The sequence below is a fragment of the Pantherophis guttatus genome, chromosome 2 (genome assembly GCF_059756535.1).
Source record: "Pantherophis guttatus breed Tessera chromosome 2, ASM5975653v1, whole genome shotgun sequence".
Lineage (NCBI taxonomy): Eukaryota > Metazoa > Chordata > Lepidosauria > Squamata > Colubridae > Pantherophis > Pantherophis guttatus.
This window is the reverse complement of record NC_142064.1, coordinates 107,656,278-107,683,503: the sequence shown is the minus strand read 5'-3', so window position 1 is coordinate 107,683,503 and position 27,226 is coordinate 107,656,278. Positions and strand designations below refer to the sequence as shown.

General features: G+C 45.3%; 1 protein-coding gene across 11 annotated transcripts in view; it reads right to left on the bottom strand.

The window, feature by feature from the left end:
- CARM1 (coactivator associated arginine methyltransferase 1) overlaps nt 1-27,226 on the bottom strand; it is an 86,023-nt gene that overhangs the window by 2,561 nt on the left and 56,236 nt on the right. For all 11 annotated transcript variants that reach the window (XM_034411209.3, XM_087888422.1, XM_034411206.3 and 8 more), the window contains 3 exons: nt 23,137-23,226; nt 7,571-7,683; nt 6,637-6,714 (listed from right to left, as the gene is read on the bottom strand). In XM_034411209.3, the coding sequence (XP_034267100.1) occupies nt 6,637-6,714; nt 7,571-7,683; nt 23,137-23,226 (281 nt within the window). The remainder of the gene's footprint in view (nt 1-6,636; nt 6,715-7,570; nt 7,684-23,136; nt 23,227-27,226) is intronic.

Here is a 27,226-nt window from a genome sequence, read left to right as displayed (position 1 = left end):
TGTGACAAAGAAGCACCGTCTTGATAATTATGCGGGGATTATGCGGGGAGAAGCAGATTTGATTTGGAGGGTTGGGGAGCAGGAGTGTCCTATCCCAAGGGTGTTCCAGAATATAGCATTTTACTTCTTCTGACCCTAAAAGTAGCAGTTATAATTTATTCCTAAGAAAATACTTCAATAGAACACTATGAGGTGACTGTGAGGATGATCTAACCATCAACAATAGGTATCCTGCGAAATCAGCTCAAATTTAAAGTCTTCTTTAAAAAACCATTTCATTTCATCTGATACAAAGCTAACATCAGCAAGTTTGAGATGTGCAAATCTTTTTATGTTTCCATCCTGTAACCAACAACCCTAAATCTTTCTCATCCAGAATACCTTGGGCCTGAATATGCCTGGCAGATATTGAGGAGTTTTTTCCCAAATGAAACATTAATTGGCAAGCAGATGAAGAGATTCAGTTCTCTTCAAATTATGGTTCATACAAAATGACCTGTGGGCATTTGTTAGGCACTATTTCTTATTGTCTTTGAAAACACAGAAGAATCTTTTTTGAATTATACAATGATTCATGTGGGTTCTAAAACTGGTACTTACAGAATTAGTATTTTATCTAACTACCCATGCCTTAAGGAATGGCTTGAAATTCAGTTCTTCCTTGGCTATAGCCAAATGAATTTGCAAGGATATAATCCCCTAGTATGTTGTTTCTTCCCATTCTCTTGGCAAAATTCTGCAGCATATTTTTAATGTTCTATCTAATAATTTAGGAGCTTTGAGCACCACAGCTATATCTGACAAATCAATTCAGAAACAATTTATCACAAATACCAGAAGAATAGGCACACTTGATTCATTTACATTATAAGGTGTCATGACTTTGATTCTCATTTCTACTAAAAAGTCCCCAGAACAGATAGAAATGGGGGAAAGTGATTCAAATCCACTCTGCTGACAAGGTTCATTAATAAAGTCTAATAGAAAGCCCGGCGCTTTTCTCGGCCTCCGGCATGGACCGACGGCAGCGGCAGCTCTGCGGTGGTGGTGGCGGCGGCAATGCGGTGGCTCCCCTGGATTCCTGGCCTCTCCGGGGCTTTCTGAGGCTCCTGGGGACCCTGGAGTATGGTGGGAGCCATGGTGGAAGCGGCGCCGGCACTGGCAGTGGGTGCGGGGCGGCCGCTGGACGATGGCGGAGGCGAGGGGGCGGCAGCTGGCTGCTACCGAAGAGGACGCTATGGTGAGAGGCTGCTGGCTTCTATCTTGAAACCCTGGACCTGCTAGGGGGCGGCCTATTTCTGCTGTCCCACTTTGCTGCAGGAATCTGGAGGCCCCATTGGAGACTGGGGCTGTAGACTGGGGGTATAAAATGCTGGAAGACCTGGGGAGTGGGAGAGGTTGGAAGACGGCCGAGGGTTGGCCTTGGGCTGCCTCAGGCCATTCCCCCCTCCCCCCTTTTTTGTTGGCATGTATAGGCCTTATCATGGTCACCACCCCAGCTACTTTCTGCCTTGCAAGCCATCTCCCTTCATTGCTTTCCATGTGTCATCTGATCCCCGGGTTTACTATTCTGCCTTCTAGACTGGCTCTATTCCACCTATGCCCTTGATGGTGTGGAGAATGGACAATTCTGATATGGATTCTGAGGGAGTCCGGTTCAACTGCAGTTTCCCTACCAGAGTGGATAGACTATCGAATCTCTCCATAGCCAACTCCATCTCGGCTAGCCATCGTGAGAGGATGGCCTGGAGAGAGCACTTTCTGAGTTTTGTTGAAATGGCACGAGACTTCTTCCACTGTCGTGAGAGGACAGTGGAGCCCAGTTTTTCCATGTCTTGAGTTGCTGCCTCTCCATGCCCTAGGACGATTAGACTATTCTATGGAACCTCAGCCAGAGGATGCTTCACCCTTCCCGGTTCTTGATGCACTCGGCCGCCGAACTCCTTGCACTGCGAGACTCCCCCCTGGCCCTCCACGCTATCGAGGGCCTATCTTGATGACGGATTTTGGAATCTCGAGAGATGGCATGCAGCGAAGAGGGGGTTGAGGGGTTTTTTATTTAAATTTTAAAAGAAAATTTTAAGGGGACCCGGGAGGAAGGGAGGGGGTTGTGAAAGTGGACCTGGGGGGGTCCAGATAGCTACTGAGCGGGGTGACAGGCTGATTGGCTGCAGCAGAGGGGTCAGGAAAGAAAATTTATCCGGGGAGCAGGGGGATAACAAGAAGGGCAATGCAATTGAAATAATGAGTGGGAGGGGCAGGTATGATGGGCGCAGGGGACCATATCATGTGCCGGGGGTGCGCATACGCTGTTTACGAGCAATTGCGCACTCTGGTCGTCCCCAATGCGTGCCTCGTGGCCTGGGTTGTGCAGAGTCTCAGGGCCAGGGTCCACGGCTGATGTTATGTAATGCCAGGTCGGTTGTCAATAAAGCTCCCCTCATCTGTGATCTTATATTGGAGGGGGGTGCGGACCTGGCAGGTATTACGGAGACCTGGTTGGGCCAAGAGGGGGGGGTCCCCCTCGTTGAAATGTGCCCACCAGGTTTTCGTGCATTTCATCAGCCAAGGGCCCAGGGGAGGGGTGGGGGAGTGGCGGTGATTATTAGGGAGAGTCTTTGTCCGAGGGAGACCACTGTTCCTCAGATAGCCGGATATGAGTCCCTGTTTGTGAAGTGGGGCCGTTTGGTGCAGATGGGTTTGCTGACTGCGTACCTGGCTCCCTGCCACGTGGCAGCGACCCTACCCGAGCTACTCGACGTCATCGCCGGGGTGGCGGTGGATACCCCCAGACTTATTGTCATGGGGGATTTCAACCTTCCATCCGCGGGTGAGACGTCAGAGGTGGCTCGGGAGTTCATGGCTTCCATGACAGCCATGGACCTGACCCAGTTAGTTCAAGGCCCCACTCACATAGGAGGACACACTCTGGACTTGATTTTCATCTCTGGTCAGTGGTTGAATGATCTTGGTAGAAGGGACTTAGACATTAAACCCTTGTCATGGACAGATCATTCGCTCCTTCACTTGGACTTTCCTACCGCTTCCCCCTGCCGCAGGGAGACGGAACCGACTAAATGGTTCCGTCCCAGGCGCCTGATGGATCCAGAAAGGTTCCTGATGGAGCTTGGGCCGTTTCCTGAGACTCTGACACACGACTCGACTGAAGAGCTGGTGGCCGCCTGGGAGAGTGTGGCTGCCAGAGCTTTGGATTGTGTCGTGCCTTTGCGGCCTCTGACCCGATGCCGATCTCAATTGGCTCCTGAGGAGCGGAGAGAGATGAAGCGTCGGAAAAGACGCCTAGAGAGCATTTGGAGGACTAGTCATTCTGATTCTGACCGGACACAGGTGAGGTCTTATATCAAGACCTACCTAGTGGCGATAAAAGCGGCGAAATCTAACCATTTTTCCGCTCTCATCGCATCTGCAGAGAACCGCCCAGCCGCCCTGTTTAGGGTGACCCACTCCCTTCTTCAGGGGGGGAGTGTGGGAGGATCCCTTGCAGGGTCGAGCTGAGGATTTTGTGCAATTCCTGCACGATAAAGTCGCTCGGATTCGGGAAGGCTTGGACTCCCGACTGGGTGAGTCCAGGGGAGGAGACGAGGGTAGGTCTTGAGATTATCTGGGAGGAGTTTGATCCTGTGGCTCCCGAGGATGTGGACAGGGTTCTGGGTAGGATTAGTGCCGCCACATGTTTATTGGACCCGTGTCCCTTCTGGTTGGTACTGGCCTCCCGGGAGGTTACACGAGGCTGGCTCCAGGGGATTATAACTGCTTCTCTGAGTGAGGGTGCCTTTCCCGTCGCCTTGAAAGAGGCGGTGGTGAGGCCCCTCCTCAAGAAGCCTTCCCTGGACCCGGCTGAATTAGTTAACTACCGTCCGGGCTCCAACCTTCGTTTTGTGGCGAAGGTTGTTGAGAGTGTGGTGGCACGACAACTGCCCAGGCACCTGGATGAAGCTATCTATCTAGACCCGTACCAGTCGGGCTTCAGGCAGGGGCACAGCACAGAAACGGCATTGGTCGCGTTGGTGGATGATCTCTGGAGGGCCCGGGACAGGGGTTGCTCCTCTGTCCTAGTCCTATTAGATCTCTCAGCGGCTTTTGATACCATCGACCATGGTATCATGCTGCAGCGGTTGAAAGGGTTAGGAGTAGGGGGCACCGTTTTGTGGTGGTTCTCTTCCTTCCTCTCTGGCCGCTCGCAGTTCGTGTTGGCAGGGGGGCAGAGGTCGACCTCGAGGCATCTCGCATGGGGAGTGCCACAAGGGTCGGTCCTCTCGCCTCTTCTGTTCAACATTTATGTGAAGCCGCTGGGTGAGATCGCCCGTGGTTTTGGGGTGAAGTGTCACCTGTACGTTGATGATACTCAGCTGTACATCTCCACCCCAGACCACCCCAACGATGCCCTTGATGTGATGTCTCGCTGCCTGGAGGCCATGCGGGTTTGGATGGGGAGGAACATGCTCAGACTCAACCCATCCAAGACCGAGCGGCTGTGGCTGCCGGCGTCCCGATATAGTCAGCAGGTGCCATCGCTGACTATTGGGGGTGAATCTTTGCCCCCCACAGAGAGGGCTCACAATCTGGGTGTCCTCCTGGACGCACAGCTGTCTTTAGAAGAGCATATGACGGCCGTGGCCAGGGGGGCCTTTTATCAGGTTCGCCTGATCCGCCAGTTGCAGCCCTTTCTGGACCGGGACGCCTTGCGCACGGTCACTCATGCCCTTGTCACCTCCCGGCTGGACTATTGTAATGCTCTCTACATGGGGCTCCCCTTGAAGAGCACTCGGAGGCTCCAGCTGGTCCAGAATGTGGCCGCGCGGGTGGTTATGGGCGCACCTCGTTGTGCCCGCGTGACACCCCTCCTGCGCGAGCTGCACTGGCTCCCAGTGGTCTTCCGGGTGCGATTCAAGGTGTTGGTTACCACCTTTAAAGCGCTCCATGGCATAGGACCCGGGTACCTTCGAGACCGTCTTCTGCCACCAATAGCCTCCCACCAACCAGTCCGTTCCCACAGAGAGGGTCTCCTCAGGGTGCCATCAGCCAAGTTATGTCGGCTGGCGACACCCAGGGGGAGGGCCTTCTCTGTGGGAGCCCCAGCCCTGTGGAATGAACTGTCCCCGGAAATACCTCCGGGTGTTCCGCTGCGCATTGAAGACCCTGTTGTTCCACCAGGCAGGGCTGTCCATATAATAATTTTAAATTGGGGTATTTTAATTTTTAGGGTTTTAAATCGGCCAAATCTATTTAATTATTTTAATTTTTAATTATTGTTGTGTCTTGTGTTTTTAAATTGGCTGTACACCGCCCTGAGTCCTTCGGGAGAAGGGCGGTATAGAAATAAAATTATTATTATTATTATTATTATTATTATTATTATTATTATTATTATTATTATTCAAAAGGACAGGGAGAAATTCTTTTTACAAAGTCATTTTAAGTTCAAGGTGGTATAATGTCCACCTATCCCTTGTATAACCGCTTTTATTCTATGCTGGAGTTTCACTTCTCAAGAGATACTAACATTACCAAAGCATTACTAGGTGCCTTGGAAAGCTCTGAGATATTCTTTGTGCGAGGAAAAAGTCCTGGTTTGCTACTTTTCATTCCAATTGCAAATACAATGTTTGTTTTATTTGATTTCCATAGGCTATTATCCTCTAATATCCAGTAGAAGAAATAGTCTATTCTAACAAGGGCCACTAAGAAGAATTGAGAGTTATTTGATTTTCTATTAAATCACTGAGCTCTGCAGTGATCTTGCCTAATCTATACCATTCATGTAGATGGAAACACAATTTCTGTAGGTATTTAAATATTTGGAACCCAGACTTGTAAGTATTCCTGATCAGGGAAATCAGATTATTTTGCTTGTAAAATTAGGGAGATTTTGACTGCCTACTGATGAATCCACCACCAATTGCATTGTTTTTCATCCTGTTTTGTTTTAACTTATTTTTGTTTCTATCTAATTCTGGTCTATGCCATAATAAAAAATATATTCTATTCAGGGAAGTCAACTTAGTAGATATCCAGATACAAAAAAACGGAGACCACAAGAGGAAAAATCAGGGGTAATGAGAATTACTCTTAATACATTTTCTGGCTTCTGGCCATAATAACTTTATCTATTACATAAGCTTTCAATTGTCAATATTAATGCACGTAACAAATTTAGATACTTTCCCAATGAAACATGTTGCAGGTACTTTTGTTCAATTACACTGTACGGAAACAGATTATTTAAAACTTATTTTTCTGAACTAAAATTAGTTCAAAGAAAATTATAAAATAACACCACTCTGGAACTAAATTTATGTTGTGTTCTAAGGCAGTAGAGTACATTTTTTCTCACAAGGTGAAACAGGCATAGCACAAGATCAAAAAATAGAAAAGTAATTCTGTGGCCGAGGGTCCACATACCCTACCAGGCATTCAGAGGAGAGTACTTAGATGAAGCAGGATATATTAGCTTTCCAAAGGGCTTGCCTACAAGCATTGAGCCATGTATAACGCCCCAAAGACTCAATACTGAGGTCATGGTGATGATCTGGGCTCCTCAGGTCTGCCACCAAGACTCTTTCCTAGGACTCCCTCTTTAAGCCAGAATCTACTGCGCAATGCAAATAAACTCACCTAGAGGAATAAGGTTGTTGTGGCCAACATTAGTGCCACCGGTAATCACACTGCTGAGGTCATAGGCTGTGGGCATTCCTGTAGCACATTAGAAAGGAATAGAGTCAAATGTGAGCAAGGCACTATTCAAGACACAAACCTTCAAGGACTCTGCCCAACCCTTTTGGGATGGGAAAAAACACTTGGACACTTAAAAAACACTTACAGACATAGGAGTCTCTTTAGGGAGGTGCAGATACAGCACCACAATCTCTCTCTAATCCACATTTAAATGGGATGTTTATTCCTGCCCAATCTGAAAGCTTTTCTACCTAGGTATATGGATGCAGGGCAGTAAAATAAGTGAATACACAAAATTATATTCTAGTATGGAGAAGCATGGCAGACAAGTGATAACACAGATGTGGCTGACATCATCAGTGGACAAGGACTCTTTAGACTCAATTTCCCAGTCAGGAGAATAAGACTAGCAATCAGTGTTGATTGGGAACTGAAGGAGGAAAAACGATGAGAAAAAGCAACTTTATGCATGTGCTTAGTAAGAAACAACTTAGTTTTTCTTCTGCTCTGGGTATTATCCTCAATAGACGACACAAATGTGATACACTACATAACCATTATCATAACATAATCAAGACTCTTCCAGGAATAGTGATAATGCCAATAGAACATACATGTGTCAAGCTTATATTGTTCACCCAGAAGAAAAAGCTGCCATATCCAAAGCAGCAGCATTCTTCTTGCAAAGGAACCCTAAAAACATCAAGCCTATCCTTTTAGAACTGAGCTCTTTAAAGCCATCCTTTTACTTTATGGAAAGATGCCAAAGGATCCTACCGATATCCTGATTGCTCATATCCTAGACCCAAAATAAATAAGAGGTGCATGTAAAACAGTATCTTAGCCCAGAAGCGAGAAGCAAGAAATACAGTACCAGCAACAGCCATCCCTGTGTTCATGTTGTAGGCGCCACCTGTGTTCCACATGTTCTCTGAAGGAGATGTATAGTGTGAACCTGGCGGTGGTGAAGGAGTTGTACCTGTATACCTGAAAGGCAGACACACACATATTCACTTAATCACCAGCAACAATGCTAGTACAATCCCCTCTTGCTCATTAAGCCACATCTTGGATAAAGTGCCAATTAGCCTTTCTAATGTGAAAGATCCTGTATAAGAGCCTTACAGCTCATTTGCAGAAAGACATAATGTTTATTCTGCAGCGATTATTAGAACTCACTGCCTTCTAGTTTCTAGTCTAATGTCTTAACCATTATACCAAAGTGGGCCTTCCTATACATGCTTAGATCAATAATATAAACTCACTACCCATTGATAACTGACAGTTGCAGTCAATATTTTGTAAATATTTAAAATGGTGCTTTTTTAATGTGATACAGTAATGAATTTCTTTTAAAAGAAAAGAAAAAAGTTATACAAAAAGCATTTAGATAGCATCTTCTCTTTCATTTTTCCTCCAGAGTTTATGCTGTTTCTCTATACTTTTTGGGGATGTCTTCAAGCCTCTATTGCAAGAAATATTTTTTTCCCATATTAAAGAAGCCCTTTGTCTTTTTACAGAATAAAGCCTAAAGCACTACAGAAAATTAAGTCTGTACTATTTGTTAAGAGGCCATGGTGGACCACAATAAAAGTGCCTCCTATCCTTTGATCCCCAAAATCTCTCCAAATAAAACTAGTGGAAGAGATTGAGTTCAGATTCTCTCTTCTCTATCTCAAAGATGCTTTTTCAAAAGGTAACTGGACTTTGTTTTTCCTTGAAGACATTTCGCTTCTTGGATGAGAAGCTTCTTTAGTCAGAGTGCTGATTTACCACCAGTACTTAGAAGGCGAGGTCTGAGCAACATGAACAGACAACAGCTAATGTCTTAAAAGCCAGCCATAAACATATCCCAATAAACATTTTTTTAAAGCCACATACAACAGGCACTATAAATACCACATAAAGAACAGCACACATTCTGCTAGACAGAAGATGGGCTCCAGCATGAGTCTGAAAGCTTGGAAGACAAAACTTCTAGTCCCAATGACTGACCCAGATTGGATCTTGCAACATTATCCTTGGACATGTATATTTGCCTTCAATAATTTTTAACACCAGAATTGCAGCAGAAGCTGCATTAGTGGAAAGATACCATTTTCCTTTACTTGGCCTTTTCTGATGCTTTTCTGTTTTTGAAGCAAGATGATTTCAGCCTAAATTCTAGTCACTGCCTGATCCAGTCCTCCTTTCACAGCAGCTAAACAAAGAAGTCCCTTCTTGTGAGACTGGTGGCCATATAGACTTGATAGATAGATAAATAAATAAAAATAAAACAACGCAAAAATACCCTTTCATCCCTGGCCTTTTGCTGTTGCATCTCCTTGCCCCTTACTTGGCCTTTCAAGCTTCTCAGTGATTCAGACTATAATTTATACTCTGTCTAGGTTTACACAACACAAAAAACTTTAAACTGGGTTAACAAAACCTAATTGTTGAATGTATTCACACAATGAGAGAAAAGGGAATGCCGTTGAATTCCAGTTCAATATTCTTTTGTTTATCATGTTGTTTTTTAAAGAGCCTGAGTGGGGCAGCTGACTAATGCTACTGTTAAAGGTAGTATTTAGCTTCCAGCTGCCTGCAATTACTGCGAGTTCAATTCTCACCAGGCTCAAGGTTGACTCAGCCTTCCATCCTTTCTAAGGTAGGTAAAATGAGGACCCGGTTTGTGGGGGCAATAAGCTGACTTTGTGTAAAGTAAATAAAGCATTGCTTGATTCGAGGTGCACGAGAAGCCTAATAAGCCCGACTCTAGGCGGGGAACTGGGCATTCAACTAAGGTCACTAAAAACCCCAGTCTCATTCTGCCAACTTGATGGGTCCATTGCGGGGGGCGCCCCGGCCACATTTGCCACTGAACCACTGGAACTAACGATGGCAAATCTCTCTGAAACCACTGCTTTCATTGTGACACCAGGGATGGACTGGCCCCTATTTCTTTTTGGAACAACTTCAGTTTTAAGAGTCCTGCTTTCTTGGGAAGATTGGAGAGGCAAGACGTTACACAAGTATAGATTAGGCAAAACTTGGGTCAAAAACAATAACTGTGAGAGGGGTCTTGAAGTCCTAGTGGATGATCAATTAAACCTGATTCAGCACTGTGCGGCAGCATCCAAAAAAGTGAATACAATTCTTGATTGTATAAACAGAGGTATAAAATCAAAATCACATGAAGTATCACTTTATAAAACTTAGAAAGACCAGACCTGGAATACTGCATCTAGTTTTGGTCACATTACAGAAAAAATGTTGAGACTTTGGAAAAAGTACAAAGATGAGCAACTAAGATGATTAAAAGCCTGGAGACTAAAATATATGAAAAACTATTGCAGGATTTGGGTTTGGCTAGTCTAGAGAAAAGAAGGACTGGGGGGACATGATAGCAGTATTCCAGTATTTGAGAGACTATGACAAAGAGGAGGGGGTCAATTTATTTTCCAAAGCACTAGAGGCTAGGACAAGAAAGAATGGAAATTAATCAAGGAGAAAAGCAACCTGGAATTAAGGATAAACTTCCTAACAGTGAGGACAATTAACTAGTGGAACAGCTTGCTTTCAGATGTTGTGGGTGTTTTATCACTGGAGGTTTTTAAGAAGAGACTAGCCAGTGACTTGTCTGAAATGGTATAGGATTCTCTGCCTGAGCAGGGGGCTGGACTAGAAGACCTCCAAAGTTCCTTCCAGCCCTATTCTGATTCTGTCCTTCTATTAATGCAACCTAGGAGTGCACTGGCTTTTTTGGCTGCAGCACGCTGCTGGCTCATATTTAAATGATTATCTACTAAGATTCCAAGATCCCTCTCAGCCAGGTTTCACCTAATGTGTACCTGTGTAACTGGTTTTTCTTGTCTAAATGTAAAGAACCTTACTTTTCTCGACACTGAATTTGTTGGATAGGGCTCAGTGTTGAGCCTATCATCTGGGGTGTTCGTTGTTCTTTCTATCTTAGTGTTGTCTACAAATTTGACAAGTTCCCCTTCTATTCTCTCATCTAAATCATTTATGAAAATATTGAAGGATATTGGATCTAAAAGGGAACCCTGTGGTACCCCACTGCTTACTTTTATTTATTTATTTATTTATATGCCGCCCTTCTCCGGAGACTCAGGGCGGCTTACAATGCGTTAAGCAATAGCCTTCATACTTTTGTATATTTTACAAAGTCAGCTTATTGCCCCCACAAACTGGGTCCTCAATTTACCTACCTTAGAAAGGATGGAAGGCTGAGTCAACCTTGAGCCTGGTGAGATTCGAACTTACTAATTACAGACAGCTGGAGTTAAATTACAATGCATTTGTCTACTGAGCTATCCAGGCTCCCTTTTTCTTTTTCTTTTCTCCATGTAGATACTTTTCTCCATGTAGATGTAATTCCATTAAAGGCTACATGTTGAAGGGGATTTGTTAGCCAGTTACAAATCCATTTATGGTGATGCGGTCTATCCCATATTTTTCTAGCTTATCTAGAAGTAGGTTGGGTTCTACTTTGTTAAATGCCTTACTGAAATCCAAGTATACTTTGTCCACTGCATTTCGCTGATTTGCTAATTTAGTCACTTTGTCAAAGAATGAAATAGTTTTGTTTGGCATGATCTGTATCTGACAAACTCGGTTGTAACTTTGTAGGAAATAAGATGCATTCACAGATCTATCTGTTGCTTGACTTATCTTTTCTTCCCAGGTACTAATGTCAAGCCGATGGGCCTATATTTCCTGAATATGTTTTTTTTACATTTTTTGAAGATGGGAACTACATCAGCTCTTTTCCAGTTTTCTGGTAGTTCCCCAGTTCTTCAGGATCTTTGAAAGATATGGTTCAATGGTTCTGAGATCACGTCTGATAGCTCCTTTAGAACTCTAGGATATAATCTGTCAGGTCCCGGTGATTTGAACTCTTCTAGAGCAGACAGGTGTTCCCTTGCCTATTTTAATTTGTATTCCTAATCTCTTTTACGGTTATGTTTTGGGCTATATTTTCTTTTTGCATGAAGACTGATGCAAAGAATGAACTAAGGAGCACTGCTTTCTCTCTACTGCCTACTTCCATGCCATCATCTCTTTAGTAGACCAACTGTTCCTAGACTTTTTTCTTGTTATTTATATGTTGAAAGAAACTATTTTTATTATCTCTGACTTTTGTTGCAAGTCTTTGTTCATTCTGAGCCTTTGCTTTCCTGACTTCGTCTTTGCAAATTTAGGCTATTTGTTGATATTCTGCCTTAGTTATGTGTTCCTCTTTCCATTTTTTATATTTGTTATTTTTGTCTTTCAGTTTATCAGTGAAGTCCTTGTGAAATTATGCTGGATTTCCTGTTTTTCTTTCTAAGTTATTACACTTAGGCAAGAAAAACTAAATGCACAGGTATAGAATAGGTAGTACCTGGCTCAACAATAGTAATGTGAAAGGGATCTAGGTGTCCTAGTGGGTCATCACTTAAGTATGAGCCAGCAGTGTGCTGCAGTTGCCCAGAAAAACCCAAACCCCAATGAGGTCTTAGGCTGCATCAACAGAGGGATAATATCAATATCATGTGAACTGATAGTGCCCCTTTAAATTGCATCGGTGAGACCACACTTGGAATATTGCATCCAGTTCTGGTCATCATGATACAAAAAAAGATGCTGAGACCCTTGAAAGAGCACAGAAAAGAACAACAAAGATTATTATGGGACAATTAGAGGCTAAACTGTATGATGAATACTTGAGAACTAGGTTATGTTTAATTTAACAAACAGAAGGACTAATGGGTGACATGATTTATTTATTTGTATCCCGTCTTTATTATATGTACAAAAAACTCAAGGCAGTGAACCTATCCAACACATATTACTCCTCCTATTTTCCCCACAACAACAACCCTGTGAGATGAGTTGGATTAAAAGTGTGACTGGACAAACCTCACCTAGCTGGCTTTCATGGCTAAGGCGGGACTGGAAGTCACAGTCTCTTGCTTTCCAGTCTGGTGCCTTACCCACTAGATCAAACTAGCTCTTGATAGCAGTCTACCAGTACTTGAGGGCCTATCACAAAGAAGAGTGTCAACCTATTCTACAAAGAACCTGAGGGCAGGACAAGAAGTAACAGGTGGAAACTTACCAAAGAGAGATCCAACCTAGAACTAAGCAGAAATTTCCTAACTGTGAGAATGATTAATCAGTGGAATGGCCTTGCCTCCAAAACTTATGTGTGTTCCATCGGTGGAGGTTTTCAAGAAGAGATTGGACAACCATATGTCCAGAATGGTATAAGGTCTCCTGGTTGGGCAGCAGGGTGGGCTACAAGACCTCAAGGTCCCTTCCAAACTTGTTATTCTATGTTCTAAAACTCTTAATTGCAACTTCCACATTTTCCCTTTGTCTGTTACATGCTCCTGCCAGCATCAATTTAAGCAATTTAAGACCTTTGAATTTTATGCAATTCAAAAGAGGTTGGAGTTGATCCACTCTATTGCATCTTTATCAGTTCCGCTCGCAACCAAACAACAGTTATAGGAGGGGAGAGGGAAGGCATTGGAATGTAAGGGAGGCCTGGGAGGGAAATTTGAATGCCAGCTGGCACGCATCTGAAACCAAAGACTGAGAAATCTGAGCAACTGGCCGCAGTCACAAAGGAGTGAGTGAAGGATGTCCTGTACCAGGGGCCGAAGACCCACTGGGCAATAAATATGGGCAAGGCAGCCGAACCAAAGACCCTTTCTCCCTTTTTGGATCAATGTGGTCTGAGGTGGGCAAGTGGAAAGCGAAGTGGCTAGCAGAATGGGACAACCCACCCACTGAGTGGAAGCTCCCAATCACCGGCTGCAGCCTGTTCATGGAACAGTTGAGGGAGGGATGGACATTCATGCTATGGCAACACCCAGAGCCACAACCACCATCAGCGGGCCAGGAGTTGTGAAACCCTGGTGATCTTGGCTACTCCTCCTATTCTTCAGCTGGCAGCTCCGGCTACAGCCAGGCCCTGGCATAAGTGGAAACAGTCTTTGACACTCCTTCTCTGTTGCAGCTGGAAGCACTGGTGGCCCTGGCCACAGTCGGGGTTCCAGCACAAGTAGCCATGGTCGGAATCTCAGCACTGGTGGCGGCAACTGGAATTCCACCCCAGGGATTCGTCCTGGTATGGGAGGAATGCCACTCCCCCAGTGGCCTGTTTCAATGGGTACCCAAGCCACCTAGCCCATTTCCTGGCTCAGGCCTGTACCACATGGAACATTATGAAGCAATGTACCCAGATGATATGGTCTGGTCCCTGTCATCAGTCAATCTTCAGAGTGGTTGGTGGTGTTGCATGATGAAAATGCCTGACCTGGATGACCTTGACGTCTTCATGCAAGCCCTGCAAGAGTGGTTTGAAGACCGCATGGTGGCCCAGCACTGAAACCCATAGCCATACCCTGAAACAGGGGAAGCAACTGGTAAACAGAGTACATTCAAGATTTCTGCTGCTCAGCCAGTCACTTGGGAGACTGGTCTGCCATTTCCAAGAGGGACTGAACAAGGAACTGTAACAGAATTGCCTACTCTGGGGGAGGGTGGGTGAGTGGCGCGCAACCTGCGAGCATGGTACTATGTGGCCATTGAGGTTAAGATCGACCTGATGGGAGTTCTATGAACACTGGCTAGCAGAGAAGCAAGCTGTTCCTAGAGGGGGAAAAGGGCCTGCAGCCAGAGGAGGAAAACCCACCAGAACTTTGGTGGCTGCTTTTGCTGTAGAAAGGAGGGGCAACAAGCTTCCTTGTGTCTTGCGCCATGACCGATGACCGCTACCCCACTTCCGAGCCAATCGAAGAATTGTTGTTAGTTGCGAAATTCTGACCCATTACGACCCCATGGACAGCGTTCCTCCAGCTTTACTGTCCTCTACCATCCTCTCAGGGTTGAAATCTAAAAATTTTTGTTATCGGTTCTGTGGGCGTGGCTTAATTAGTGGGCGTGGCTTGTTGGTCAGGTGACTGGGTGGGCGTGGCTTATTGGTCAGGTGGGCATGGCCAAGTCAAGTCACTTCTTTGCCCTTTTTTAACCTACAAAACACCAACACAACTGGCTCACCCACAATGTAAAAGCAGCTGTGCTAGCCCCAAAAGGCCCCTGCAACAAGCAGAACCTCACACAGCCACAAAAAGCCCAAAAAATCAACTTTCACACTTTACACACACACAACACAACACAACTGGCTCATCCACAATGTAAAAGCAGCTGTGCTAGACCCAAAAAGGCCCCTGCAACAAGCAGGAACCTCACAGACACAAAAAGCCCAAAAAACCAACTTTCACACTTTACACACACAAAATTCCACATACAGCTGTAGTGAAACACTACAGAAACACAAAATCTCAGAAAGCTGCACAAGTATTATTTTATTTTATTTTGTTTTGTTTTTATTTTTATATAAAAGCAGCTAAATTTAAAACTTCCTAAACTTTAAATGGCTAGGTCTAAAAAAAAGAACAACTAAAAAAAACCTCAATTAACTATTTTTTTAAAGCTCCCAAAGGGGAAAAAAACTTACCCAATTGGGACAAGGCAAGCAGGCAGGCAGGCAGATAGAGTTGCTCACTGATGAGCTTGATTGCAGGTAGGGAGATTCAGTTGCTTGCTGATGCAATGGATTGCAGGGATTACAGCAAGCGAAGCAAGGCAGCGTGCGAAGGTAAGCAAGCTGGAGGCTGGGGTGGGGGGGGAAGGGATTTTTGCTACTGGTTCTCCGAACTGCCCGCCACCATCGCTACCTACTCGCCCGAGCCAGTCCGAACCGGGAGCATTTCACCCCTGCATCCTCTGGAGTCCATTTAAGGTCACACCTACTGGTTCAGTGATTCCATCCAGCCACCTCATTCTCTGTCGTCCCTTTCTTCTTTTGACCTCAATCTTTCCCAGCATTAGGCTCTTCTCCAATGAGTCCTTCCTTCTCATTAAGTGGCCAAAGTATTTGAGTTTCATCTTCAGGACCTGGCCTTCTAAAAAGCAGTCAGGGTTGATCTCCTCTAGGACTAACCAGTTTGATCGCCTTGCAGTCCAAGGGACACACAGGAGTCTTCTCCAGCACCATAGTTCAAAGGCCTCAATTCTTTGGCGCTCACCCTTTCTTATGGTCCAACTTTCACAGCCATACATTGCAACTGGGAACACCATAGCCTTGACTATACACACTTTTGTTGGCAGTGTGATGTCTCTGCTTTTTAGTAAGCTATCTAGATTTACCATAGCTTTCCTCCCCAGGAGCAAGCGTCTTTAATTTCTTGGCTGCAGTCCCTATCTGCGGTGATCTTGGAGCCCAGGAAAATAAAATGTGTCACTACCTCCATTTCTTCCCCATCTATTTGCCAGGAATTGAGAGGGCCGGATGCCATGATCTTAGTTTTCTTAATGTTGAGTTTCAAGCCAACATTTGCACTCTCCTTCTTCACCCGCATCAAGAGGTTCTTTAGTTCCTCTTCACTTTCTGCCATTAGAGTGGTATCATCTGCATATCTGAGGTTGTTGATATTTCTCCCAGCAATGTTAATTCCAACTTTTGATTCATCTAGCCCCACCTTTCTCATGATGTGCTCTGCATATAAGTTAAATAGGCAGGGCGACAGTATACAGCCTTGCTGGACTCCTTTCCCAATTTTGAATCAATCAGTGGTTCTGTGTCCAGTTCTCACTGTTGCTTCTTGACCCGCATATAGGTTTCTCAGGAGACAAATAAGATGGTCTGGTACTCCCATCTCTTTAAGAACTTGCCACAATTTGTTGTGATCCACACAATCAAAGGCTTTAGCATAGTCAATGAAACAGAAGTAGATGTTTTTCTGGAACTCCCTAGCTTTCTCCATGATCCAGCCTCTTCAAAATCCTGCCTGTACTCCTGGTAGTTCTCAATCCACATACTGCTGGAGCCTAGCTTGTAGGATTTTAAGCATAACTTTATTAGGATGTGAAATGAGTGCAATGGTGCGATAGTTTGAACATTCTTTGGCATTGCCTTTCTTTGGAATTGGAATGTAAACTGTTGAGTTTTCCAAATTTGCTGGCAAATTGAGTGTAGCACTTTTACTACATCATCTTGTTAAGATTTTGAATAGCTCAGCTGGAATACTGTCACCTCCACTAGCTTTGTTGTTGCTCAGATTTCCTAAGGCCCATTTGACTTCACATTCTAGGATGTCTGGCTTGAGGTCAGTGACCACCCCATCGTGGTTATCAGGGATGTTAAGCTCATTCTTGTATAGTTCTTCTGTGTAATTTTGCCACCTCTTCTTAATCTCTTCTGCCTTTGTTAGGTCCCTGCCAGTTTGGTCCTTTATCATGCCCATCTTTGCATGAAACGTTCCCTTCACATCTTCAATTTTCTTTAAGAGATCTCTGGTCCTCCCTATTCTATCGTTTTCTTCTATTTCTTTGTTTAAGAAGGCATTCTTATCTCTTCTAGCTATTCTCTGGAATTCTGCATTCAATTGGGTGTATCTTTTTCTTTCTCCCTTGCCTTTCGCTTCCCTTCTTTCCTCAGCTATTTGCAAAGCTTCCTCAGACAGCCATTTTGCTTTCTTGCCTTTCTTTTTCTTTGAGATGGTTTTAGTTGCTATCTCTTGTACAATGTTGTGAACTTCCGTCCATAGATCTTTGGGCACTCTATCAGATCTAATTCGTTAAATCTATTTGTCACCTCTACTGTATATTCATCAGGGATATGATTTAGTTCATACCTAAGTGGCCTTGTGCTTTTCTCTACTTTCTTCAATTTAAGCTTAAATTTTGCAACGAGAAGCTCTAGATCTGAGCCACAGTCAGCTCCTGGTCTTGTTTTTACTGACTGTATAGAGTTTCTCCATCTTTGGCTGCAGAGCACATAGTCAATCTGATTTTTGTGTTGACCATCTGGTGATGTCCATGTGTAGAGTCGTCTCTTGGGTTGTTGGAAAAGAGTGTCTGTTATGACCATCGGATTCTCTTGACAAAATTCTATCAGCCTGTGCCTGCTTCATTTTGTACTCCAAGGCCAAACTTGCCAATTATTCTGGTTATCTTTTGGCTTGCTACTTTAGCATTCCAATCCCCCATGATAAGGATATCATTTTTTGGTGTTAATTCTATAAGGTGCTGTAGGGCTTCATAGAACTGGTTAATTTCATCTTCTTCAGCATCAGTGGTTGGAGCATAGACCTGGACTACTGTGATATTGAATGGTCTGCCTTGGATTTGAACTGAGATCATTCTGTCATTTTGGGGATTGTATTCCAGTATTGCTTTTCCTACTCTTTTATTGACTATGAAGGCTACTCCATTTCTTCTGAGGGATTCTTGCCTGCAGTAGTATACCTGATGGTCATCTGAATTAAATTCACCCATTCCTGTCCATTTTAGTTCGCTGACTCCTAAGATGTCAATGTTCAGTCTTGTCATCTCTTGTTTGACCGTCCAGCTTGCCTTGATTCATGGATCTTACATTCCAGGTTCCTATGGAGAATAGATCTTTACAGCATTGGACTTTTCTTTCACCATCAGATACATCAACAGCTGAGCATCCTTTCAGCTTTGCCCCAGTCGCTTCACTCTTTCTGGCGCTACTAGTACTAGCCTTCTGCTCTTCCCCAGTAGCATATTGGACACCTTCCGACCTGAGGGGCAACAAGTCATAGAGTTCTCCTCTCCATCCAGCAAGGGAGAGGGAACTTTGATCCCTGCCAAGACGGGGCTAGTCTTCTATGAAAGCAATAGCGAAGAAAAAGACAACCCAATGTTAAGCGGCCCCATCATCCCTATGACTGCTAGGATGGAGATTTCAATCTCCTCCTCAGAGTCAAAGGGGATCCTTATGGTCCTGTTGGACTCGATCCTGTTGGATCCCTGGTCATTCCCTAGTCATAGAAAAGCAAGGGATAAGGCTAAGGAAGCTAAAGAAGCGGGCGGGGTGCCAGCGACGTGCCTAACCAAGGCTATGAAACTGAAAACCACTGTAACAAACCACACAGACATTATTCAATTTATCATGGCTCCTGGAATAACAAAGCCATGGTTCTAGGCCTGGCATGGTGGAAAAAATGGAGCCCATCTGTTGACTGGGTATAGAAACAAATGACGGATGTGAAGGAAAATATCCAATCCGCAAGAGTTAATGAAAGTGCAAAGAAACTGCCACATATCTGTGATTAAGAAAGCGAAAGAAGAAACTGCCAATAAATTAGAGGGAGGAGATATCTTAGAACTGCTGATTCCTAAAGAGTATCACAATCTGGCTGAAATATGTCTGGCGAGAAGGCACCTGACATACTTCCACCCCACTGCTCCACAGACTGTGCAATTGAGGTTGTGCCTGGGACCAAGTTACCAAAGCCAAAGCTAGTCGATGACACTCAGGGAGATGGAGGAGCTCTGTACCTTCATAGACAAAAATTTAGCCAGGGGTGTCATTCAGCTGGGCAAGTTGAGGATGGCAGCCCCAGTGCTTTTTAAAGAAAAGAAAAATGGGTCCCTTAGGCTGTGCATCGACTATAGAGGGCTAAACTGTATAAATATGAAAAATAAGTACCCCTTCCCGTTGATGAAGGAGATGTTGGGGCAGCCTGCAAAGGGAAGGCTCTTCACGAAGCTGGACTTGAGGGAGGCATATTATTGAGTGAGAATTAAGGAAGGGGAGAAATTGAAAATGAAGTTTAACTGATCCCTGGGCTGCTACCAGTTCCTGATACTGTTTGGGCTACAGGGGGTCCCAGCAGTGTTCATGCAGCTGATAAATGACATCCTGCATGACCACTTGTATAAAGATGGCATAGAGATGGATCCTGGGAACGTCTGGGTGATATTACAGTGGAAGCCCCTGCAAATGAGTTTTCTTGGCTTTGCAAACTTCTATTGCCAATTTTTTTTAACAGATTAACAGAGTTGGAAGGGACCTTGTACTGTAGGTCATCTAGTCCAACCTCCCCCCCCCCCGCCCAACAGGAGATCCCCCTAATATAAGTCTATACTTACACTTCAGCATGCCTTGCTGAAGTCTAAGTATATTAGGTCCACAGTATTTCACTGGTTTACTAATTTAGTCTCTATGTTGAAGAATGAAATATGTTTGGCATGATCTGTTTTTAACAAACCCATGCTAACTGCTAGTTATTATTTTACTTGTTTCTAGATGTTGGCAGATCTGTTTTTTTATTATCTTTTTCAGTATCTTCCCAGGTATTGATGTTAGGCTGATTGGTCTGTTGTTTCCTGGGGCTGTTTTTTTTTTTCCTTTTTTGAAGATGGGAACCACATCAGCTCTTTTCCAGTCCTCTCGTACTTCCCGGTGCTCCAGGATTTTTGGAAGACATGGTATAGTTGACATCTGCCAGTTCCTTTAGAACTCTGGGATGTAATCCGTCAGGTCCTGGTGATTTGATTTGAATTCATCAATTCATCCCCACATTCGCTCAAATAACCCTACTGATCATGAATTTGTTGAAGATGAAAGGGGAAGCCAAGTCCAGACCCTGAACCGGTCACTCAAGTGCCAAGCCGCATTTGAGAAACTAAAGTATCTTTTCGCTGCTGAACTGGTCCTAGAGCACACTGACCCAGACGAGCCCTTTGTGATTCAAGCAGATGCCAGTGATGTGGCCTTGAGGGTAGTGCTGCCCCAGAAGAATGCAAAGGGAGAGTTGCAGCTATGAACCTACATATCCCACAAGCTTTCAGGCACTGAGAGACGATGGGCTACCTGGGAAAAGGAAGCCTACAGTCAGATAGGCTCTCCTAAACTAGAGGCAATTTTTGGAAGGCAGTAAGATTCCTCTCGAGGTGTGGATGGACCATAAGAACCTAGAAACACTGGAGGCTCCCCGAAAGCTGTCTCCCAAGAACAATAGGGCCAATACTTCAGTCACTTCAACTTCACTCTGCTATCTACTGGAAGGGTGAAATTTCTTGGCAGACACCCTCACAAATGCCACAATACAACAGTGCTCAAGAGGAGGTTGTCAATTCCATCATTCCTTCCAAACAAGTAGCAGCACCAGCCCTCACGAGACAGCAAGAAGCATCGCCATCACCGCTGACCCAAAATCTAATGCAACCACTAATAGAAGCCTTGGCAGGGGATGAGTGGTTCCAACAATACAAAGGTGAGCTGTCCTTAAGGGACTGATTGGCATAGATGGGGAGCAAACTATACATCCCATCGAGCCAACAATCTTATTGCAGTATTGCAGTGAAGCCATGATGAGAAGGCAGCGGGGCATTTTGGATTTGTACAAACCTTTCATCTCATAAAGAGACAGTTTTGGTGGTGCGGATGAAGAAAGACATAGAAGACTAGGTAGCCAGCTGTCCCGTTTGTGCTTCAGTGAAGACGCTGCCCAGTGAACAAGCCTCCTGGACTGTTACAGACTGTGCCCAGCCCTAGGGCTCCCTCAAGGGACATATTTATGGACTTTACTGAGGAGCTGCTGGAGAATGCTGAGTCTACTATGATCTGGGTCATTACAAACTTATTCTCTAAGCAAGTCCACTTTGTGGTTTGCCAGAGGATCCTCTCTGCTCAATCCCTAGCTAGATTCTTTGTACAGCATATGTACTGACTGCATAGTGTTCCGAAATGCATGATCTCAGATTGGGGAGTGCAATTCACATCAAAGTTTTGGCATGAGTTACTGAGCTTGTTAGGGTCCTCCCAGGTTCTTAGCTCTGCCCAACATTCACAAACGAATGGCGCCTGTGAACTTACGAATGTAGTCTTGGAGCAGTATCTTCGATGATACATGAACTACCAGCAAGACAATTGAGATGAACATCTGCCTTTTGCTGAGGTGGCATAGAATAACGCTGTACATAGCAGCACTGGGTTTACCCCCTTTCATCGATGTGGAATTTTTGCCATCGATGTGGAATTTTTGCCTATGCCAGAACTCCCTCAAGAGACCCCTTTGTCAACTTCATTGGCTGAGTGGATAAGTACTTTGAAAACCATCTGGCTTGTGGTGCACAAAACGTTAGAAGCAGCATGGGAAGAGCAGAAGAGACAGGCTGACAAGAAGAGGCCACCTGAGGAGTTTAGAATAGGAAATGAGGTGTACCTGTCCATGAAGGTCTTGCAGTTGGGGTAGTCCTGCAAGAAGTTGGGGCCTAAGTACATAGGTCCTTTCCCTATCATCCAGGTTGTGAATCCAGTGATGGTGGAATTGAAATTGCCAAAAAACTTCAAGCACATTCACCCAGTGTTTTACTGTAGTTTGTTAAAGCCCTTCTATAGTTCACCGCTGAGGCCTCCCCCTCCCTATATGGGTAGAAGGAGAAAGATCAAGGAGATTCTTGACTCTCAATGCTACAAGGGGAAGTTGCAATATTTAGTCTTATGGAAGGGGTTTCCCTTGGAAGAGGCAGAATGGATGACGGCAACGAAAGTCCATGCCCCTAGACCACATGTGTCAAACTCGCCTCGTCACATTACCATCATGTGACATTTCATGACGTGTTTCCCATTTGCGGAGCTGGGGTGGCCTGCGCATGATGCATCCAGCCCATGGGCTGCCAGTTTGACACCTCTGCTCTAGACTCATCCAGAGGTTCCATGCTAGGTACCTGGACCAACCCTGATAGGTTATAATAATATGTGTGTTTGTTTCCTGGTAGGATTAGTCTTCTTTATGGAAGGTTGGCATGTCATGATTGACTCGCTATGCAGCCCTGCTTGCAACCAGATAACAGTTAACAGGAGGAGGGAGGGAAGGCATTGGAATGTAAGGGATGCCTGGGAAGGAAATTTGGAATTCAAGTGTACTGACTGGAAGCCTGAAACAGACTCAATCAACACCACAAGGTCACTGGCTAGGAATGTCCGAGGCAGATAGATCATTCCCAAAACAAAGTGAGTGCAAATGATTGGTGAAAAATGGACATTGGGAGGACTGGGGGGGAAAGGGAAAGTTTTCTTATACTATTTGTGCGTGAAATAGCTTTTCTAGCTATTTTTCTAGCTAATAGCTTTTCATAGCAATGGCTTTTCTATTTCTGGAATTTTCAGTAAAGTTATACTGTTGGTAAAAAAAAAAAAAAAAGTCCCAGGAGTTTCTTTTGCTGTCTTACCAAGTTGGATAGTTGACAGTATTAATGTAAACTGTATTTTATTAATCCCTCATAGCATATAAAACTGAACCGACTCATACATCTTAAAAGTCCAGTTTCCAAGGTTCTGAAGCATAAGTAAAACATTAGAATAATATGAATAGTCTTACCTTAAACCAGAGCTTTTAATTGCTTCTATGCCTTTTGGTCAAGAACAATATAAAAGTTTTTTTAATTACAGATTTTAAATATATTTGTTGGATATATAGCTAAAATTTGTGTTTTGGTTCTTTCTGCTTGATAATATATTAGAATAGTCTCTTCTTTCAGACGCACCATTTTCAGACCACAGACCTATACTCTCTCACTCTCACTCACATACAGAGAGGCAAAGATGCATATAAAAATTCAGTGTGATACCTGAAAAAGGGATTTTTCAGGTCAAGAAGGTTGCTGGATTTAGAGCCTGTTTGATCCACTTGAGCAACAATACTTATGTCATAACTCTGTCTGAAAAAGAAGAGTAAGCGGTATGGTGAATAGTCATTTAGTTATCCTTTATGACAATTAGACCAGTTCAAGCTAATGGAGATCCTAATGTACTGAAAGGTAAGAGAAAGCAATTGTGAACTTGATTTAAAAACGAAATATAAGAGGCACTAGACCCAATTTCAGCCACTTCTCTTCTAAAGTATTACAGAAAAGACCAAACATTTTCTGCTACAATATTTAATCTAGAAAGTTCAATAATTGTAAATAAATAACTAATTTTATGTAGGCCTACCCTATTTTATTTCATGAATACACAAGTATAGCTTGCTGTTTTTCAAGAACTGTTCTCAAATGTACCATATTGAAAGATAATCAGTAACATTAGAGATAATGAAGGCAAGTTGACGATAAAATCCTAATTGCAAAATGTTTACTTGAAAAAATACCATGTTTCCCCGAAAATAAGACAGGGTCTTATTTTCTTTTGATCCCCCAAATAAGGGCTTGGTCTTATTATTGGGTTTTTTTTATTATTATTTTGAAAGTGCAGGAGGAGGCGAGCCTGGGACTGCATGACCCATCGCTGCTGTCGCCTCCCCTCCCTGTTCTTCACACCGGCTGAGCAGCCCAACACATCCCACCCAACCCCAATGGCAACAGCTGCTTTCCTTCCCAGCTGTCTCTCTATCGAGAGGGGTAGCAGGTCGGGTGGGGGAGAAGCGAGGCGTGGCTCCCCTTGCTGTCTCTTCTTCCCACCCTTGCTGGGCATGGCAGGGCTCCTGCCCCTCGCTTAGCCACCCGCCCCCTTTAGGGATGCAATTTGGGGGTGGCAGGTAGGGCGGGGGAGAAGCGGGACGCACATCTTACCTTTCCTGCTCTGTCGCGTTCCTCGCCATTGTGTCCAGGGAAACATGCTGTAAAAGAAAACCTTCTCACGAGTTCAATCAAACTTCTCAAACTCGCAATAAGGTTTTCTTTTACAGCCTGTTTCCCTGGACACAACGATGAGGAAAGTGACGGAGCTTGAAAGGTAAGACGCATGTCTTACCTTATACGGCCCACCCCACCCCAATGGCAACAGCAGCCTGGATGCTTCCCTTCCCCACCGTCTCTTTATTGAGAGGGGTGACAGGTGGGGTGGGGGAGAAGCAAGATGCGTGGAGCGAGATGTGGCTCCCCTTGCCATGTCTTCTTTCCCCCCCTCACCGGGCATGGCAGGGCTCCTGCCCCTTGCTTAGCCACCCGCCCCCTTTAGGGATGCAATTTGGGGGTGGCAGGTGGGGTGGGCAAGAAGCGGGATGCAGGGTTAGGGTTTGGGGAGACGGTGACAAAAATGATGGAGCTTGAAAGGTAAGACCTGCATCCCACTTCTCACCTACCCCACCTGCCATGCCTTGGCTAAGCAAGGGGCAGGAGTCCTGCCATGCCTGTGAGAGGGGGAGAAGAGACGGTAAGGGGAGCCACGAGTCGCTCCATGCATTTTGCTTCTCCCCTGCCCCACCTGCCACCCCTCCAGCCTCGCCTCCTCAACTCATTTTGGTTGCGCAGCAAGCAACCAGAGGAAATGGCGGGACCAGCTGCGCATGCGTGTAAGTAGTTGGTGGGGGGGCTTATTTTGCAGGGGTGGCTTATATTATTGCATGTGCTGGAAAGCCTGATTGGGTTTATTATCTGAACATGTCTTATTTTCGGGGAAACCCGGTAGTTTTTATGTTCAATTGTATTTTGTAACTGATTTTGGAATCTTTGAAGTAACAATCAACTCACAGCACCTAACAAACATATTTCAAATAATTTTTGCTATATTCAAGTTCATTATTGAACCAATTAGAGCAGGGGTGTCAAACACAATTTTATTGAGGGCCTCTTCAGCATTATGGTTGCCCTCAAACGACCAGTTGCATGTAAGACTATGGTGACTCACAGCAGCCAGGTGGACGTGGCTGGGTAGGCGTGGCTGGGTGATCGCTGCTGGGTCACCACAACTAGGTGGGCATGGCTGGATAGGTATGGCTGGCTCGATGCCGCTCACTGGGCGTGGCTGACTCGGGATGGCTGGGTCAGGATGGAACAAGTTACACTGGCTAACTCGACGTGGGGATAACTTGGTGCCCCACAAGCTCACCTCCCCAAAGTGCTAGCAGACAAGTATGTGCATGCACATGCACATGCACTGCATTCCAAGTTCTGGGACTTTTATTCATAGACGAAGGAGAGGGCCTTCTCCCCAAGCCTAGGCACGATTGGTAGCTTGCTAGCTCAGATGTGGATAAAAGTCTCCAAGCTTGGAATGGTATGTGTGCATGCATGCGCATGTTGTGGTCAGCCAGCAACCTGCGAAGCTGGCAGCAGAGTCAGACAGTGAGGAGGCTGGGGAGGAACATGGGCCAGTCCTGGAGTCTGGGGAAGGCCCGGACGAGGGCTCTGCGTCAGAGGCAGAGATGGGGCCAGGGTCATCTGGGAATTATGCACGGACTCTGGAGCCTCCAGAATCAGACATCAGAGAGGCAGAGGAACAGGAGGTGTCTGTTCCTAGTGTGCGCATGTGCAGAGATGCCAGAAGGCAAGAACAATTAAAACAAAAGGGATGACTCGGGAGTAAGGCCTGAAGATGATTGGCCCCTCCCATAAGGCTTAAAAGAAGAGCAAAGGGACATGGGCCCTTTGCAGGAAAGAAACGTTGTTAATTCTGTTCCCAGTCAGCATCTCTGTTTGATTCTGGACTCTGTGTGGCTTTGCCAAGTAGGTCTTTGGCAGCATGTCAAGGGAGATAAAGGTTGGTGATTATCCTGAAGGACTTCTCCTGACTTTTTACAACTAATTAGGACTCAGCTGTTGCAATAAAAGAGGGTTTTGGGACTATTCATGTTTTTAATGACTCGGGAAGCCAAGATCACAACAGTGCATAGCACGCCAAAGGAAATGTTCCTCTCCCAATCCCAGACATCGCTGGTGTTCCCCTGTCTGGTGCCCCCTCCCACCAAAGCAGGAGGCGGAGGACATTGCTGCATGTGAAAGTGCAAAGGAGAAAGTTTCAGGTAACAGTTTCCTCCGAGTCCAACTTCTGCCTTGACAGATCTCTGGAGAGGAGGAGGGAGTGGCAGGGGAGCAGCACTCCCAGGTCCTGCACGAGGGAGGCTGGCCCTTCTTGGAAGGAAATCCTCATTTCCAATCATGCGTGGTAAGGATGCTGGCTTGTTGAAGCAACCTCCCCCGTGCAGCTGCACCGCCACCCTCTTCTCCAGAGATCTTTCAAGGCAGATGTTGAGACTTGGATGAAACTGCTTCCTGCAAACTTTCTCCTCCGTGCTTCCACATGCAGAAGCGTTGTCCTCCACCTCCTGCTTTGCCGGGCGGGGCACTGGACAGGGAAATGCCAACCATATCTGGGATTGGGAGAACGTCTCCTTTGGCGTGCTGTGCGCATGCACGCACTTGCATACACCATTCCAAGCTTGGAGACTTTTATCCACATCTGAGCTAGCAAACTGCCAATCATGCCTGGGCTTGGGGAGAAGGCCCTCTCCTTCCCCTGTACATAAAAATCCCCAAACTTGGAATGTGGTGTGTGTGTATGCGCGCACATGCTTGGCTGCCAGCAGTTTGGGGAGACGAGGAGCTTGTGGGGAACTGAATTGTCCCCACGTTGAGTTAGCTAGTGCAACTTATTTTGTACCAAATCAGCCGCGCCCAGTGAGCAGCATCGAGCAGGCCACTTCGAGCCAGCCACACCCATCTAGTCGCAGCGACCTGGCTGCAGCCACCCAGCCATGCCTACTGAGCCACGCCCACCTGGTCTTTATGAGTTGTCCCATTACCGTGGCCGGCCACCCACTGTGGTTACAGCTGCCGCATAGCTCCACACATTACAGAGGCTCCCACTGCCTGTTTTCTGCTAGTGCTGCTGCCATTGACAAGGCACCCAAAGAAGCGAGGAGGTAACTACTCAATCACCTCCTCCTACTAGTCTGCTTGTGAGCCAGATCTAAACACATTATGGGCTGGATCTGGTCTGTGG